Here is a 15618-nt window from a genome sequence, read left to right on the forward strand (position 1 = left end):
ACGATATGGACCATATCTTTGCTATCCATTCATCATCATCATCATTTTCGGTCATCATTCATCACTTTTCGATTACTACGATTTGACACGTAATAATAATATGATTTTGCTTTTCTTGTAGGCTAAATTAGGAGGTTCCGAAGGTAAAGTGCGGGCCCTTGAGACTCAACTGAGTCAGCTGGAATCGAACAAGAGAGACGTTGAACAAAAACTCAGCAGCGTGATAATGACCTTGAGAAGAATCGCTGGTGTGCAGTTGGATGGCACGGTGACCATGCCGTATAGATTGATGAGTCCATCGAGGAGATGGAGCCCGGCAAGATGTGAGTGTGATTTTTTGTGTATAGTTTCATCCTGGATATTAAAACGTACTGTTCCATAGCTCACGAAGATGTCAGAGACGGCGTCATTGACGTTGATCCCGAGGTGGTGAGGAAAGGAGTGAGAAACTTGATGCAGCAAGTGGCCCACATTGAACGAGAAAGGGTGAGTGGTTATAATACCAACTGTCGAGGTATGAAACATTCAATGCTTTCAATATATCCTCAATTTCTATTGGAATATTTCCCAATCTTTAGTAATTCTTAATTGAAAGTATTTTTGAATTTATTATCGTGGCTTTTATAAAACTTTCAGATCAAATAGTTTTTTCTAGCCCCACCTCTTTTTCCGAGGGAAAGGTATCCCGGAGGTCTAGGCACCTAGGATAAGTTTCCTTTGTTGATTTATTGAAGAATCCCCCCCCCCCATATCATCACTGTATGCAAGCCGCGGATACCACAGCAGGTGGCTCGTTTATAAACTACAACCTCTCATTGATTTTAAGGTTACAAAGTGATACTTCAGAAAGTAAAATGAGTAAAGGAAAATTGGCAGTGAAGCCAAAAAAAGTTCCCAACTTATACCTAAATCTGCTTTCGTAATCAATTCGCTGGCCGAAGTGGACTTGGGCATGGCAGCTAAGCAGAAGCTGTTCTTTGTTGCCATTCGTTATGGAATTTAAGTGTAAATTCGAAGTCGGCATAAGTTCTTGCAAGTTCACTTGGGCAAGGAATGTCGTACCAGCTATGGATCATGCAAATGGTTATGATTTTATTAGTTCATTCATCCGAAGTTTATTGCGAATGGCGAATTTCGTGCTATGTATTATAAATATAATGATTGCTTTTTTTATTGATTTCTTAAAGTGATTCCTGCAGTCATTATTATATCAAATGTTCAATTTGCCAGGATGACTACAAAAATCAAGTGGACAACGTCAAGAAACAACTGAAAGAATTAAGCGACAGTCAGTCGAAGGGTGACTCGAAACTTACCAAGCTAACCCAGAACCTAAGAAGCCTTCAAGAAGAAAAAGGAAGCTTGGAGACCAAACTCGGTCAGAAAACCGTAGAGTTACAGTCTCAAACTGAGACCCTGAACAAAAAAACGGCTGAAGTTAAACAAATGCGAGAAAAAATAGTATCATTGGAACTATCAGTTGGAAGTGGTCAAGCAGAGAAGCAACAATATGAGGTAAGATTTCGAGATGTTGAGCTGAGTCCAACAAATGTAAATCGTGTAATCATTATTAGGAATCTCATTTGTTATCTAAGGGGCAATTTTACCTGGGTTATAAACCGAGAAAAGGTTAACCAACAATACTGGTTGGTTTCATTAGTCATCCAATTTCTGTAAAGATAGCAGTGAAAAGGATCCTTAGAGAGATGAACATTTTCTTTCAAACGCAGTCGAATTAAAAGTAAGGAAAGAGGTGAAAAACACATAGGCATATTGTGGAATGGAAAAGACAAAGGCAGCAAAAAACAAAGATAAAATGCCTTCTTATTTATTTTTGAGATTAATTTGAAACATGATGTATAGAGGCTCGCAATATAACTTCTCTTATTTTCCGAATTTCTCTTTCTTTTTATAGATATCATTTCATGTAAAAGTCTTCTGCTTAGGTATCGTTGGATTCCTTAAATTTTAACATCGTCGAACGTGAATGAATGAAGTTGTTCACTTGCTTATCTAAAAGGTCTGTTATATTTTCTTTTACTTGTTGGATTATGTGCATTGGTCATATCTCTCCTATGCTCCGTGATCCTTGTATTCAGATAGCTTCCAGTCTGTCCAATATAAACCTTCTCACAGTCACCACAATGAATTTCATATATGAGTTATATGACGTTTGAAAGGAACTCTTTTGGTGTTTTTTTCTTTAAGCGTACTCTAGAACCGTCTCACCATGTCTACCGATTTTTGGGCTATACCTAATTCATCAGTTTTAAGTATCCTTGAAATTTTTTTCCGACAGCCCCATTATGAATGTAATTTTCAAGAATTTGTCATATTTCCTTTGAGAACCAATCTCTTCAATGATGATGAATGATGCTAACCTGTTAGATATTTTTTATCAAAATATCTTCCACTTTTTTGGGATTTCGTTCAGTGTATCTTTCATCCGAAATATTCAAAACCTACTCTATGCTTCAGAGTTTTTATTTAGCTTTTGTTGGAATAATTTAACCCTTAATTTGATTCCGTATCCTATGAGATACACCATATTCACGCAATTATTCTTCTGTGTAGAGGGCTGCATCAGGTTGCATCATATATTATATATATAGACCTCATTTCATTCAAACCCACAACTATTTTCGCCATGCATGTTTGTTGAAAATACAGTGTCATTATAGTAAGTAATGTTGGTTTTTTATAAATGCTCTTGACAAATTAAGGGTTAAAGGTCGTTAATCCCTGTCCTGATGTTCAGTTCTATGGCGTGAATCCAACGTCCGAGATAAATAAACCTTCGTCGAATCGACTTCATATCCAGTATTCTCCACAATTATGCACTTTTGGCATGACCACAGTAAAGAAATTTATCTGAATGAAGTTTATTGTATTAGTCTTGAATAATTATTATGATCGAGGATCTGTCGTCTTTATCATTGAGCAATAAAACTATTTAATTACTCCACAGGAGAAACTAGAGAAAATGAAAATAGCTTTATCTCGCCTGGAGGCAGAAAAAAGAGGTCTCCAGGACGAGCTGAACAGAGTCGAGAACCGTTCTACAAAATTAGAACTTCAGAGAATGTCAGCCGATGGAGATCTCCAGAGACTTCAGATGATGCTGCAAGAAAAAGAAGCGGCTATACAGGTGAGTGCTCCCCTCCTCTAGACCCGGAAGTGTCAACTTCTTATTTTCGTTCCAGAAATTGCAGGAGAAATGCGATTCGCAGAGCAGAGCGATGGCGAGTCTGGAGGAAAGATGCATGTCGTTGAAGTCGACGATAGATCAGCTCAATCTGTCTTTGGAGCGGGCTGCCAGCAGCGAATCGGAAACCAAGAGCGAAATACAGAAGTTACAGAGGGATCTGCTGGAAGCGACGACGAGTTCCCAAACTGGAACTGAAAAGCTCAAGCAGGTATACCTATTTATACAGTTGTGCCCAACAGTACCAAAACGGATTGATCCTAAATTATATTTCTGCACCCATTCTTCTTTGCCCCAACCCAAGGTTTCCTCTTTAACCGATCAATAAATTCTATTCCGAAATAAGTTTTTCTTTGTATTTGACTTCTGACTCTAGTTTATGTTGAATCAGTTCCAGAAATCGTTAAGTACTTGCGAAAACGAGAGACGTTTGCTCAACGAACGCTTCGAAGTGACCCAACAGAATCTGGCGGAACTCAGAAGGAACAACCAAATCCTCCAAGATCAGGTGTCCAGATTAAACCAAGAACTGGCGAACAACGAGGTCGTGCGATCCAGTTTGGAATCTCAACTGAGACTGGCGCAATGGCCCACTGAAACCACAGTTGGTGGCAAAGAGGAAGAGGAACTTCACAGACAACTGCAAATCGTCCAGAAAGAGAGGAACGAGTTCAGAGCAAAAGTAGACAGCCTCACCACTAAGCTGAGGCATCTGGAGAACGAGAATCGCAACTTGGAGAGGTGCAGCGCCAAGTCCTTGTCCTCGACGGGAAGGACCAAATCCTATGAACATCCCGATAAATATCAGATGGACAGTCAGCATAGCGAGACCGAGAAAGATAAGCACGAACAGGAGAACAGAGAGTTGAGACTGAAAATCTCGAGATTGGAATCGGAGCTCACTGAGAAAGAGCTGGAGCTGAGCAGGCTGCGAAGTCTGCAGAGGTCGAGTCTGGACGGTAAATTCGACAGGGCAGAGATCGAACGGTACAGGGCTGCGCAGTTGCAAGCGGAGAGGTTGTTGGAAGCTAGAGAGCAGAGCCATAGGCAGCAGGTGGCTAGATTAGAAAATCAGGTACTGTTACATTCCATGTTTGATATTATCAGTAGTACTAGGACATTGACAATAATAGACGATATAATTTTATGACAACCGAAAGCTCGTTCCTTGATGTTAGCCTGAAGCCGAAGGCTGAGGGCTGTTACCAAGCAACAAGCTTGAGAAGTTTGTCAGAAAATTATGAAGCATTAATTTGTCAATATCCGGCAATTTTTTAACAACGAATTTTATAACTCAAGACAACGAAACATGTATTTATTCATCAAAAGTGCAGTTACTGATAGTACAATTATTGAAATTTAACCACGATTAATATTTATGACATCGACATGACACATACAGTATGGTGCAAATGAAAGGAATAAATTTGTTATTTCGTAAATCGGCGACTTTAAGAAAAAATCCTGAAACCCGTCGATTTTTAATTTAAAACGGTCTATTTGTAGGGATACCTTTTCATTTTCGTCGTCATCTATGTGAGCGTGATGACATCATGGCTAAAATTTTTAAACGGAAGGTCTTTCAAATACCTATTCAGCCATATCAATAATGTACAGTACATAATTGATTTTTGTATTTGTTAAAAAAATTAATAAAATTTTATTATTACAATAAATATTTAATATGTTTTACTCATTAAATACAACGAAACCTAAATTGAGTGCTGAAACTGATTACCTTCAGCTAAAATACCAGTGTCAATAAAAACATCATAGTGTAACGATACTTGATTGTTTTAAAGGTCAGTTTCCCTGAATTTTCCAGTTGAAGCGATGCAATACCGTCTGATGGAGATTTCAGTTTTAATTTAGATTTTCATTTTAGAAATATTTTTCAGAATCCTGATTAATGAATTCAAATTCCGTAAAATTGAAATTTCCATCAGTAATCCGCCGTAATAATCGAAAACAAAGAAAAAGTGTCTTTCTGCATTCGGCGTTTTTCCGTCCACAAAAACACCATTGATTTGATGGATTCAGCATAAAACAACGTGGATTGCAGATAACGACAGTTTCTTTTACCGATAAAGAGATAACCGCCACCGAGAATATTTCTTCTGGGAGAATATTCGAGAAAACCGAATTTTTTTATGCAATTTTGGTCACATGACCGTCCACATGTTGAAAAGTTGATAAATAGGGACACACCACCAGACGAACGTCAGTCATGATTCGGCAGTTATTTTCTTAATTTTTGTTCGACATTCATTCATTATTCTGCTCTTGATTTTTCATTAGTCTTCGCTTGATTGTTCTTGACATGATTCACTATTCAGCTTTGATTTCGCTATTAATTTCCTAAATTCGAGAATCCTGCGATCTGTTTTTTTTTTGCTAGTGGTGTAACCGTACCGGAGCAAACCGTAAGTCTTTTGTTGAAACCGCATACTTAATGATTCAAAGTTGCATTCTTGTATTTGTTTAATTGTGTTAATACTTATTGTTAATCCGCCTGTTTAACGCAGACTTCTGTCGCCTGGCTCTCTGGTGAACCAAGACCAACCAACGGAAGTCTCGAAGTCTTTCCGCTGGTAATGCTTGGCGTGTACACCCACGGTTGCCACGAAAAGACCACAGTAGCCTATCCCGTCCTACCCCTGTTGTGTTCCGTTTTCGTTTTCCTGTTTAACGCAGACTTCTGTCGCCTGGCTCTCTGGTGAACCAAGACCAATCGAAGTCGTTCCGCTGGTAATGCTTGGCGTGTACACCCACGGTTGCCACGAAAAGACCACAGTAGCCTACCCCGTCCTACCCCTGTTGTGTTCCGTTTAGTTTTCCCGTTTACCGCAGATTTCTGTCGCCTGGCTCTTTGGTGACGGAAACCAATCGGCAGAGGTCTCGAAGTCTTTCTGCTGGTAATGCTTGGCGTGTACACCCAAGGGTCCCAAGGTTGCCACGCGGAGACCACGATAAACTACCCTATTATCCTGTAAATTGTTGCATTGTGTTTCACCTGAATCAACCCCGTCCCGTTTATTGAATAGTTTCAATTCTGATCGGCCTGTACAGGTGGGCAAAATTCGTTGTCTACTGAAGGGATCTCGAGAACCATAGCAGCTAGAAGAAAACGGACGACACATTCTCGAGCCCTTTTTTCTTGACTAATCCAAAACTGAAAACATATCCAGTCTAACATTTATAGATTTTAAGTTATGAACGAAAATTCAGAAATTGTCATTTTCAATGAAGCTGAATAACTCGCTTATTTGAACTCGTATTCGAAATCCGTTGTTACATTCTACAGGCACTTTTTTATGAGGAATTCGAATATGATATCAATAAATTTTTTGATCCAGTCATTTTCGAGATACGACAGGGGTTTCTGATTTTTCAAATGTAAACTATAGTTGAAAGTTCCTTCATCTTGCTGCAATTTTTTTGCTGATTTCAAAAATGTATCATATATGGCTATTCACATGAATGTTACACGTTACACGAGAAAAAAATTCAATACTTTTTTCTGCTTTTCGATTCACTGTTGGATTTTCAGTAGGCTGGCGTAACCATAGCGACCGTTGAAAATGCATTATGGTTCGTGAACTCCACATAATCCTATGTGAACTCAACCTTCTGCGAAAGGAATCACCGACTGACGAATAATTATGTATTTCTTTTATATATCAATATCGAGATCGATATCCTTTAAAAGAGAGTAAAAGTATTTCGTCCGATTATTGAAGAAAAAAATTTATTCAATTATCGTTTTTCTATTTATGAAAGAAACTTTGAGAGTCAGTAATAAAATACGTTAGCTATCTATAATTATAATTTTTACAGAAGTAAGATGATGAAAAATAGGTACTTCTGTCAACGGTAGTGTTCTAATTGTGAACCATCGTAAGATAAGCATGCCAAACATCCCGAGAACAAACGATGGCAAATTAATCATCGAAATATTTATTCAGCAACATTCAGCGTGATTCCAATCATAGAGGCTCAGGTTCACAAAATATAATTCATTTTCAACGGTCGCTATGGTTACGCCAGCCTACTGAAAATTCAACAGTGAATCGAAAAGCAGGAAAAAGTATTGAATTTTTTCTTATGCTATATTCATGTGAATAGCGACATATGATACATTTTTGAAATCAGCAAAAAAATTGCAGTAAGATGAAAGAGTTTTCAAATATAGTTTACATTTGAAATATCAGAAATCCCTGTCGTATCTCGAAAATGACTGGATCGAAAAATTTATAGATGTCATATTCGAATTCCTCATAAAAAAGTGCCTGTAGAATGTAACAACGGATTTCGAATACGAGTTCATATAAGCGAGTTATTCAGCTTCATTGAAAATGACAATTTCTCAATTTTTGTTCATAACCCAAAATCTATGACCGCTGGGCTGGATCTGTTTTCATATTTGGAATAGTAAGGAAAAAAGAGCTCGAGAATGTGTCATCCGTTTTCTTCTAGCTGCTATAGTTCTCGAGATCCCTTCAGTAGACAACGAATTTTGCCCACCCTGTACACTGAAAATCACTAAAAGTGCTCGGGATCAAACCCATTTCTGAACTAACCGATTACAGGGACTTGGATCTTCTTTCTTTCTTTAATACCTTTTTTTCTTTAATACTGAATATAATAAATTCGAATATTGTTTAATTCATTAATTTCACTGTGTTAATTTTGAATTTCTGACCATCGAGTTATTTATTAAGTTCTGTTTTCCTCATTTTGAACTTGGTCATTAGCTGCATATATTTCTTGACTCGGAGATCATTGTATGGTTCACTGTAATTTAGATTTATTGTAATAAATTCGGTTTTGAATTACTTGTTATCGATACCATTTTAGATAACCCCGAACTCTGTCTCCGACCTGGGTACCTGGGTGGGTTTGCTATTTCTCCCTTAGAATATAGAATAACAGGAAGGAGCACACTGATCATTTCAATTTGACCGGAATAGAGGAGAAATATGGCCGACATATATTTCCGTTTCAACAGTGGCGTAGGACAATGAAGTTTCCAAAAAACTAACTTCAATAGTCGGTTGATTCTGATTAACCCTTAATAACCTGAGTTATGATCACTATTCTAATTGAATAAATGTTCTTTATAGAGTGTACAAGACAAAAACAACTCAATTTCTGTTTGAAAATTGTATAGTTTTTGTTTGAGAAAAATGGTGTATGTAACGCTAATAGCTACAGTTACTGAGAAATAAAATAGATTTGCCAGTGAAATTTGCGTTACATATGTGTAACACTAGGTTATTATGGGTTAATCAAACAAATTAGGGAAGCACTGACGTAACGTCAGAAGCTTTTTCAAGCTCTTTCAAATTGAAAATCAAAGCTGAAATTCACCCCGCCTAACACTGCTTGGCTATATCCTTAATGGTATTAAGGTCTATGACTCAACATCACCTACGCCCATGGAGTGTTATTGTCATGGGATAACCTTGTTATCATAGATAACCTACTTGTTATGTCATGAAATTCAGGAACTCATAATTAATACCTGATATTCAGCCTAAAAAAATCACCTACCTATGAATTATTCACGATAAAATATCCAAAATCCTTATTTCCAGCAAATTTGAAGAATCCAAATTACCAAAATTAAGTTAAAACATCACTTAGTTCATTTGGCCACAGATAACAGAATCATTTGACTTCCAAGTCTGCCACTTTTCAAATCAAAACTTGGAAGACCAATATGGCCGTTTCCGTCGCACAATTCCCGTCACATTTATTCGAAAAAGCTATTTCCTGATATTCTATGTTCTAAGATTTCTCCCTTATTGAAAGAATAGCTGGCGCTCGAGATTAAACCCTTAAAAACTAAACCCGTTACAATACCAATACTTAATACATTTTATTAAGAAATCAGTTAAAATTTCATCAAAATATTTGTGACAATACGCAAATCAATTACATCGTATTGATATGGCTGAATAGGTATTTAAAAGACCTTTGAAATAATGTATTACAACACCCACACCCACATTTCCATTCAAATTTTTTAGCGATGACGTCATCACGCTCACATAGTTGACGTCAAAAATAAAAAGGTATCCGACGGGTTTCAGGATTTTTCTTTAATTTCGCCGGTTTACGAAATAAGGAATTTATTCCTTTCATTTGCACCATACTGTTTATGGTGCTCTTCATCAAGATTTAAGTATGGTTTTATAGAATTTTAATTGCTATGACAATTTTCAACTATTGGTGTTCTACACTTTTGCCAATTCGCTAACAGCAGTTGATCTATTCGAGTGATTTATCATCTTTTTGTCCTTTACATTCAAATATGACTTGTCCTATACATACATTTTCATGTCTGAAATGATTTATGAATTATCTATATATCTATCTACTTTTACGGCTACTCTAACCATAGTCACACCATGTGGCCTTATCTTATATATGTTCTGAATGAAAATTTTCAATGTTTTTTTTATAATAACCTGGACCGTAAATAGATCGAACAAATAAAATTCCATAACAGTTGAGCCTAAAATGGCGACTTCCTTTTTATTGTTTTTACTTTCTTAAGAGTGTAATCATTTCTTTCGTTCTTGCCTTTTAACTCAGGATTATATAATTTTCATTTCCCAACCATCATGTTTATGAATTTTATTACAGGTGAGTTTGCTAAGGGACCAACTGAATCAAGAAATCAAACGAAGACAACAGTACGTTTTACGAAGCACGCAAGCTGGAAGAGAGATGGCCCAATTGCGCCAAACCTTGGGCGACAGCCTCAAGACTGTTTCTCAAGATCCCGCCTTGGATTCCTTGCTGTTGGAGCACGAAACCAAGAGATTAGATCATTCCATAGCAGCAACCAGTCTACCTCCATCCTTAGCACTGCCGACCCCTTCTAGCTCCTACCTGAGGTCATTAACGCCGCAGCCAAAATAAATCTAACTCTCAAATGTGATAAATCTATCCTGACGTGAACATTTTCAGAATAGGCAAAATGTTATTGGAATGAGGACCATGTTATAGGACTAGGTGGTTTTTTAGGCAGCTCCTGGTGGAAATTCTCAAGGATGATGTTGATAGTTCGATATTGTAATAGTGTTGTTTGATCACTGCCATTTCAGTTGGTTTGCTGGTAGAAACCTATACTCATAGAATGGTTTTTTGTATTTGGACACGAAAGAGCACCTTCCGAAGTGTTTAGTGTAGTATTAATATGTTAACTACTCCATATATTTCAATAAGAATATTTTTCACTTTTATAATTTTCTAATATTCGAAGGTATACTGTGCGTTAGGTTTCATACAACGAGGAGTATATTCAACCTGAATTGAAGCTCAATTTTCATTTAGAATCGACTTAAAATGAATTTTTGTGATTGAGGATATATACACGAAAGCCAGAGTGGCCTTGTATATGAGTTAATCTGATTTCAAAATATTCCAATTTGTCTTCTATTGGTCATTGATGATTTACTATGGATAGTTCATTTGATGTTTCGGTGTTTGGTTACTTTTTCTTTGTACTATTTATCTGTAAATTTGGTAGCTTCAATATAAATTTTTAGAGATTATTCGTTTCATTTCACTGATTCCATCATTGAGAATAATTGACAGGTTTTTATGTAAATAGGAATGAATAAAAGACACTTCAAGAAACCTCGTCGTCGAGTAGGCTGTGTAATTTTGAAGACTGTTATTTTGTTACTACTGCAGCAGTTTATGGTAATCCTTCAGATGAGGTACAACACCGGCGTGAACTTCAGATTTTGTCCAACTATAGATAATTGATTTGTGATTTCCATGCTCCATAAGTATCACATCTATTGTTGAAACACAGAAAAATGTCAACAGCTGTTGTTGGGGACCAAACGAGGATCATCCGGGACTATAAATTTTCTTGAGATAACGTTCGATGGAGGTCTTTGTTGGAGGGAACACGTTGACAAATTATGTAGAAAACTATCAAGTGGATTCTTTCATCATCATCGCTGTATCCCGTTACCTGGAATAAATCTACAAAAAGACAAAAAAAAAGGTGCGAACAGACTTGCAATTTCTTAGGGCTAATTGCGGCTGTGTGTCCTCCTGTGACTGAAGAAACCCAACCGTGACCTACAGATCCTTCCACACTCCGGGCATGGATAGTCACCAACCAGATCTGGCCGCCGCTGTATTATTCTCGTGTCTCCATTATAACTAAGCACCACAGATCCCACTGTAACCTGTCCAACGCTAGTTGTTCCCAGTTATGATTGGCATTAACGGATTTCACGGATTGATGTAGTATATCCTTAAACCGCTTATACTGGCCTACTGGTTTTCGGGCTCCCTCTGTGAATTCGCCATACAGAGCTATTTTGGGGAGTCTTGTGTATTGCATCCTCAGAATGTGGCAGCTCCATCTGAGTCGGGCCCTCGTTACTTGAGTCTCAATTGTTGTACAACTCGCGCGTTGCAAGACTTCTGCATTCGAAACTTTGTGAAACCATCTGATGTGCATTATTTGTCTTAGATGACGTTGTTGCGTTTGTTCAAGCTGCTCAATATGTCGATGGTAGGGAGTCCAGCTTTGGGAGGACGACTGCTTTGTAAACAGCTGTCTTGGTCTTCAGATTGAGGTCGTGATTTTGAAACACTCTGACATTTAGCTTCCAGAATGACTGTGATGCAGAATAGATACGGTTGTGTATTTCTAGGTTAGCCCTAGTATTTATGAAGCTTCCCAAGTATTTGCACTGCTCGACCTATTCTAGTGTTTCATTCTCCAGGCTGATATGTTTTTGAAGGCTTTCTGGCGGACTTACCAGGATTTTGGTTTTGTCGATATTGAGTCTAAGGCCTAAAGCTTCGTATATATGTTTATAGGTGTCCAGCATTATCTGTAGATCCTTTGGGCTGCTAGCTATAAGTGCGCAGTCGTCTTCATATTGAAGTTCCGTGATAAACTTCGAACGGGTTTTTGCTCTGAGGCGCTTCAGGTTAAATAGGCCACCATCAAATCTGAATCTTATTCCAACACCTCTTACAGGCAAACTCAAGTCAGCAATTATCGTGACAGCTATGGCGAAAATATTGAACAGCAAAGGCGCTAACTCGCAGCCTTGTTTTATTTCAGAGTTGGTTAAGAAATGGTCGGTTGTAGAGCCATTATGCTGTATTCTAGCGGTGTTGTTACTATGAAGACTTTTACACTACTAAAGAATTTCTCGGTTACTCCAAAGCGTACCATGATTTTCCACAGCGCTCCCCGATTCACCGGGTCGAAGGCCTTACTTAAATCAATGTAGGCTTATACAGCCTACATCGATATATATATCCTTGATTGTGGTTCACGGGCCTTTTCTCGCAGCTGTCGCAGTGTGAAAATTAGGTCCACCGTACCTCGATTTGGTCGAAAGCCGTACTGGGATTCAGGTAAAAGCTTGTCTAAGAGTAGAATCAGACGATTAGCCATAATCTTCGATAGAATTTTGCCGGCCACGCCAAGCAACGATATGCCCCTGTAATTGTTGCAATTTGACGTATCGTCTTTGTTCTTATAGAGGTTGATAACTAAAGCGTCTCTGAAGTCTTGTGGCACATCTACTTGTTCCCAGATCAAGTGGATTATTCGCGGTGAGAAGAATAAAACAACTTCTTGGGGATATAGAGGCACTACTTACTTACTACGCCCAGTTTCACAGTTCAGCAATATATGGCATTATACTGTGGGGTTCGTCGTCAGAGGCTGACAGAATTTTGAATTTTCATAAAACAAAAACATGCATTAAAGCTCATAGCTGGGGAGAAACGAACGACTGGTTGTCGACAACTTTGTGAAATACCATGTACTCACAATCCCATGCTGTTATATTTTGGAATGCCTCTTTTTCGTTCATTTGAATAAAGGAAGTTTTCAAAAACATTCAGATATCCACTACCATTACACCAGGAATCGTGAAAATTTGTTGCCACCTGAGCATAGATCGAAGAGGACGCAAAACACACATCTGTACAACGGAATAAAGTTGTACAACAGACTTCCTGAATATTTGAAATTTGAAGTGCCTGCCAGATGGAAGTTTCAAGAGAAGGATGAGGGCAGTACTGATTGCCAACGCGTTTTACAGTATGGATGGGTTTCTGTCGTACGTCTTTTGATTTTCCTATTTTACTGAGTGTGTTTGTACTTATACAACTATTTGTTGATTTGTAATGCCTTTTTCTCGGGGTACTCGAGCGCCAGCTATTCTTTAAAGGGAAAATAGCAAACCTACCCTGGTAGCTACGAGCCGAAGACAAGGTTCCTCGGTGTCTGGGGTGTTAGCGACAACCAGTGAAAGCCAAAATCAACGTACACAAATTATATTTGTCGACTCGTACAAGGAAACACAAATGGCACTAGTATAAAAAGACTCGAGATCGGTGAATTTACAGGGCAAAACGGACGGAATGAAACAGGATCCGATTGAAAATGAGATACGTGGTTTACGGACTTGTTCGCCAGCCAGAACCTAAGACGCACACTCAACGGACAGGTATCGGACTTCAGTCAGGTTAGGGAATGAAACAAGACAGCACAGATTCACGACAGGTCACCTAGGTCACCCTAGGTGCGTTCTTCACCCCCTGAATATCCACGTCATCGGGGTTGTTCGATAACAGCAGCGGTAAGCGTCGGAAAAACGAGGGAGGAAAGAGGGTTAGCCACTCCAAAGTGCGTTCTGCACCCCCCGACTATCCACGCCAGCGGGCTGCTTCGGCAGTAGGAATGGAACTTAAACTGGGGAGTAAGGGATGAAGGAAGGCTGAAGTTCCAATGATATTAAAAAAAAAGGCGGAGTGTCGTCTTACCTATGGTTTCGGTTTAGCCACTTGCACTCGTGAATTAAAGTCACCAAATAAAAGTGGAGTCAAAAAAATAAAGTTCTATTCTGAATTGACACGGAGCGATAATTCGGGTTCGTACGTAAGTCGACAGCAAGTTAATCGTAAGTGAAGTGACCTGCGGGGGAACATCTAATTTTATATCCACAGGGGGGGTGCGGAAATCAGATGTTGCCCCGACTGTCGCAATTCGGTGAAATTTGTATCGATGAAGACTTCTTAATTTCGACTTATCTGTCCTAGCGAACAAAAAGCATGGTTATCTTCCAATTCAGGATGTTTTATATGGTGCGACATCGTTTTTCAGAACTGAAAACGGAATAAAAACGGTGCGGACTGTTTACAATTCCGAACGATGCCGGAATCCTGAATTGGAAACTGAAATTATTTTTCTCCAAAATTAATTCAAAATAAAATTACTTAAAATGAAACTAACAGATTATTCTGAAATGAAGGTGCATTTTTGTCAGAAAAATTCACGTTCATTACAATATATTCAATAGCTATTGTTAACTGCAATCATGTAGATATTGTGTGTTCACAAACTTACTCCGAGAGTAGAGTAAGAGTATGGTCATGCTCAGAGAGCATACTCTGAGGAACTGAAAGTACATTTGTGAATGCTTTGTGTAATCAGAGCTTACTCCATGGCTTGCTCAGAGTACGTTTGTGAAAGCAACCCTAGAATAGTAAGTAGTGATCGATAGAGAGAGGGATGTTGATAAGTCTGTTCAACAGAAAGTGGAAAGGTCTTTGATCGCATTCCCGATTATTTGTGTGGTCATGCTCATACTTGTTTTCTTTCGGAATTAATTTTTTAATTTTAAATGAGATGAGATCTATTCCCGCCCACTGTCCTTTTATGTTTGTGTATGTTGACCTGAGAAGGCCTTTGATCGAAACTGGTCGTCAAAGTATATGATTAAAACAAGTGTGTTTTTTCTTATTATCCTATACTTGACTGATACTTTAGACACAATCATGGAGGAGTTAATCCACAGAATCCTCTAGTGTAGTATGCTCAGATCAGACCAAGAATTGAATAGTGCTCTTTTGGTTTGAGCTCAACGCCCAAGTTTCATTGCAACTCTTGGATTACATCCAGAAGAAAGCAGTAAAATTGCTTTATTACCTGAAGCCAGTCTACAGCCGTAAGTCAGAGGATATTTTCAGACTACGTGCCTGATTCAAGAAAGAATACCATTCTTCTATTCAATTAACTACGAGAACTACTGTTTGTCAAAATTCTAAAAAATTATGGAACAGGCTTTCAGCTGATGTTCTTCCATCGGAGCATAATTACGAGCAGTTTAAAATGAGAATTACCTGGCTGAATGTCACTTACTATTCAGCATACCAACGTGGTAGTTAGATTTTTATTCAATATTGTTCACGTGGATGCTGAAAAGTTTAAAAATTGAAGGGTTTTTAGTTTTTTTATTTATTCATTCATAGGAGACAAAATATACAAGAAATACAAAAATGGGAATACATTTTAAACCATCAATTTTTTACATGGGGATGGGGTGTCAACATGTCAAAATACCGATTAA

The 15618-nt window shown here is 38.1% G+C and overlaps 1 protein-coding gene across 2 annotated transcripts in view; it reads left to right on the forward strand.

Moving 5' to 3' along the window:
- Positions 1-10768, forward strand: part of LOC123318818 (rootletin) — an 81363-nt gene extending 70595 nt beyond the window's left edge. For both annotated transcript variants that reach the window (XM_044905564.1, XM_044905565.1), the window contains exons 19-25: positions 122-323; positions 383-486; positions 1231-1515; positions 2969-3148; positions 3204-3416; positions 3597-4280; positions 9857-10768. In XM_044905564.1, the coding sequence (XP_044761499.1) occupies positions 122-323; positions 383-486; positions 1231-1515; positions 2969-3148; positions 3204-3416; positions 3597-4280; positions 9857-10135 (1947 nt within the window). In that variant the 3' untranslated portion in view covers positions 10136-10768. The remainder of the gene's footprint in view (positions 1-121; positions 324-382; positions 487-1230; positions 1516-2968; positions 3149-3203; positions 3417-3596; positions 4281-9856) is intronic.
- Positions 10769-15618: the final 4850 nt, after the last annotated feature.

This window comes from Coccinella septempunctata, chromosome 8 (assembly GCF_907165205.1).
Source record: "Coccinella septempunctata chromosome 8, icCocSept1.1, whole genome shotgun sequence".
NCBI classification, from domain to species: Eukaryota; Metazoa; Arthropoda; class Insecta; order Coleoptera; family Coccinellidae; genus Coccinella; species Coccinella septempunctata.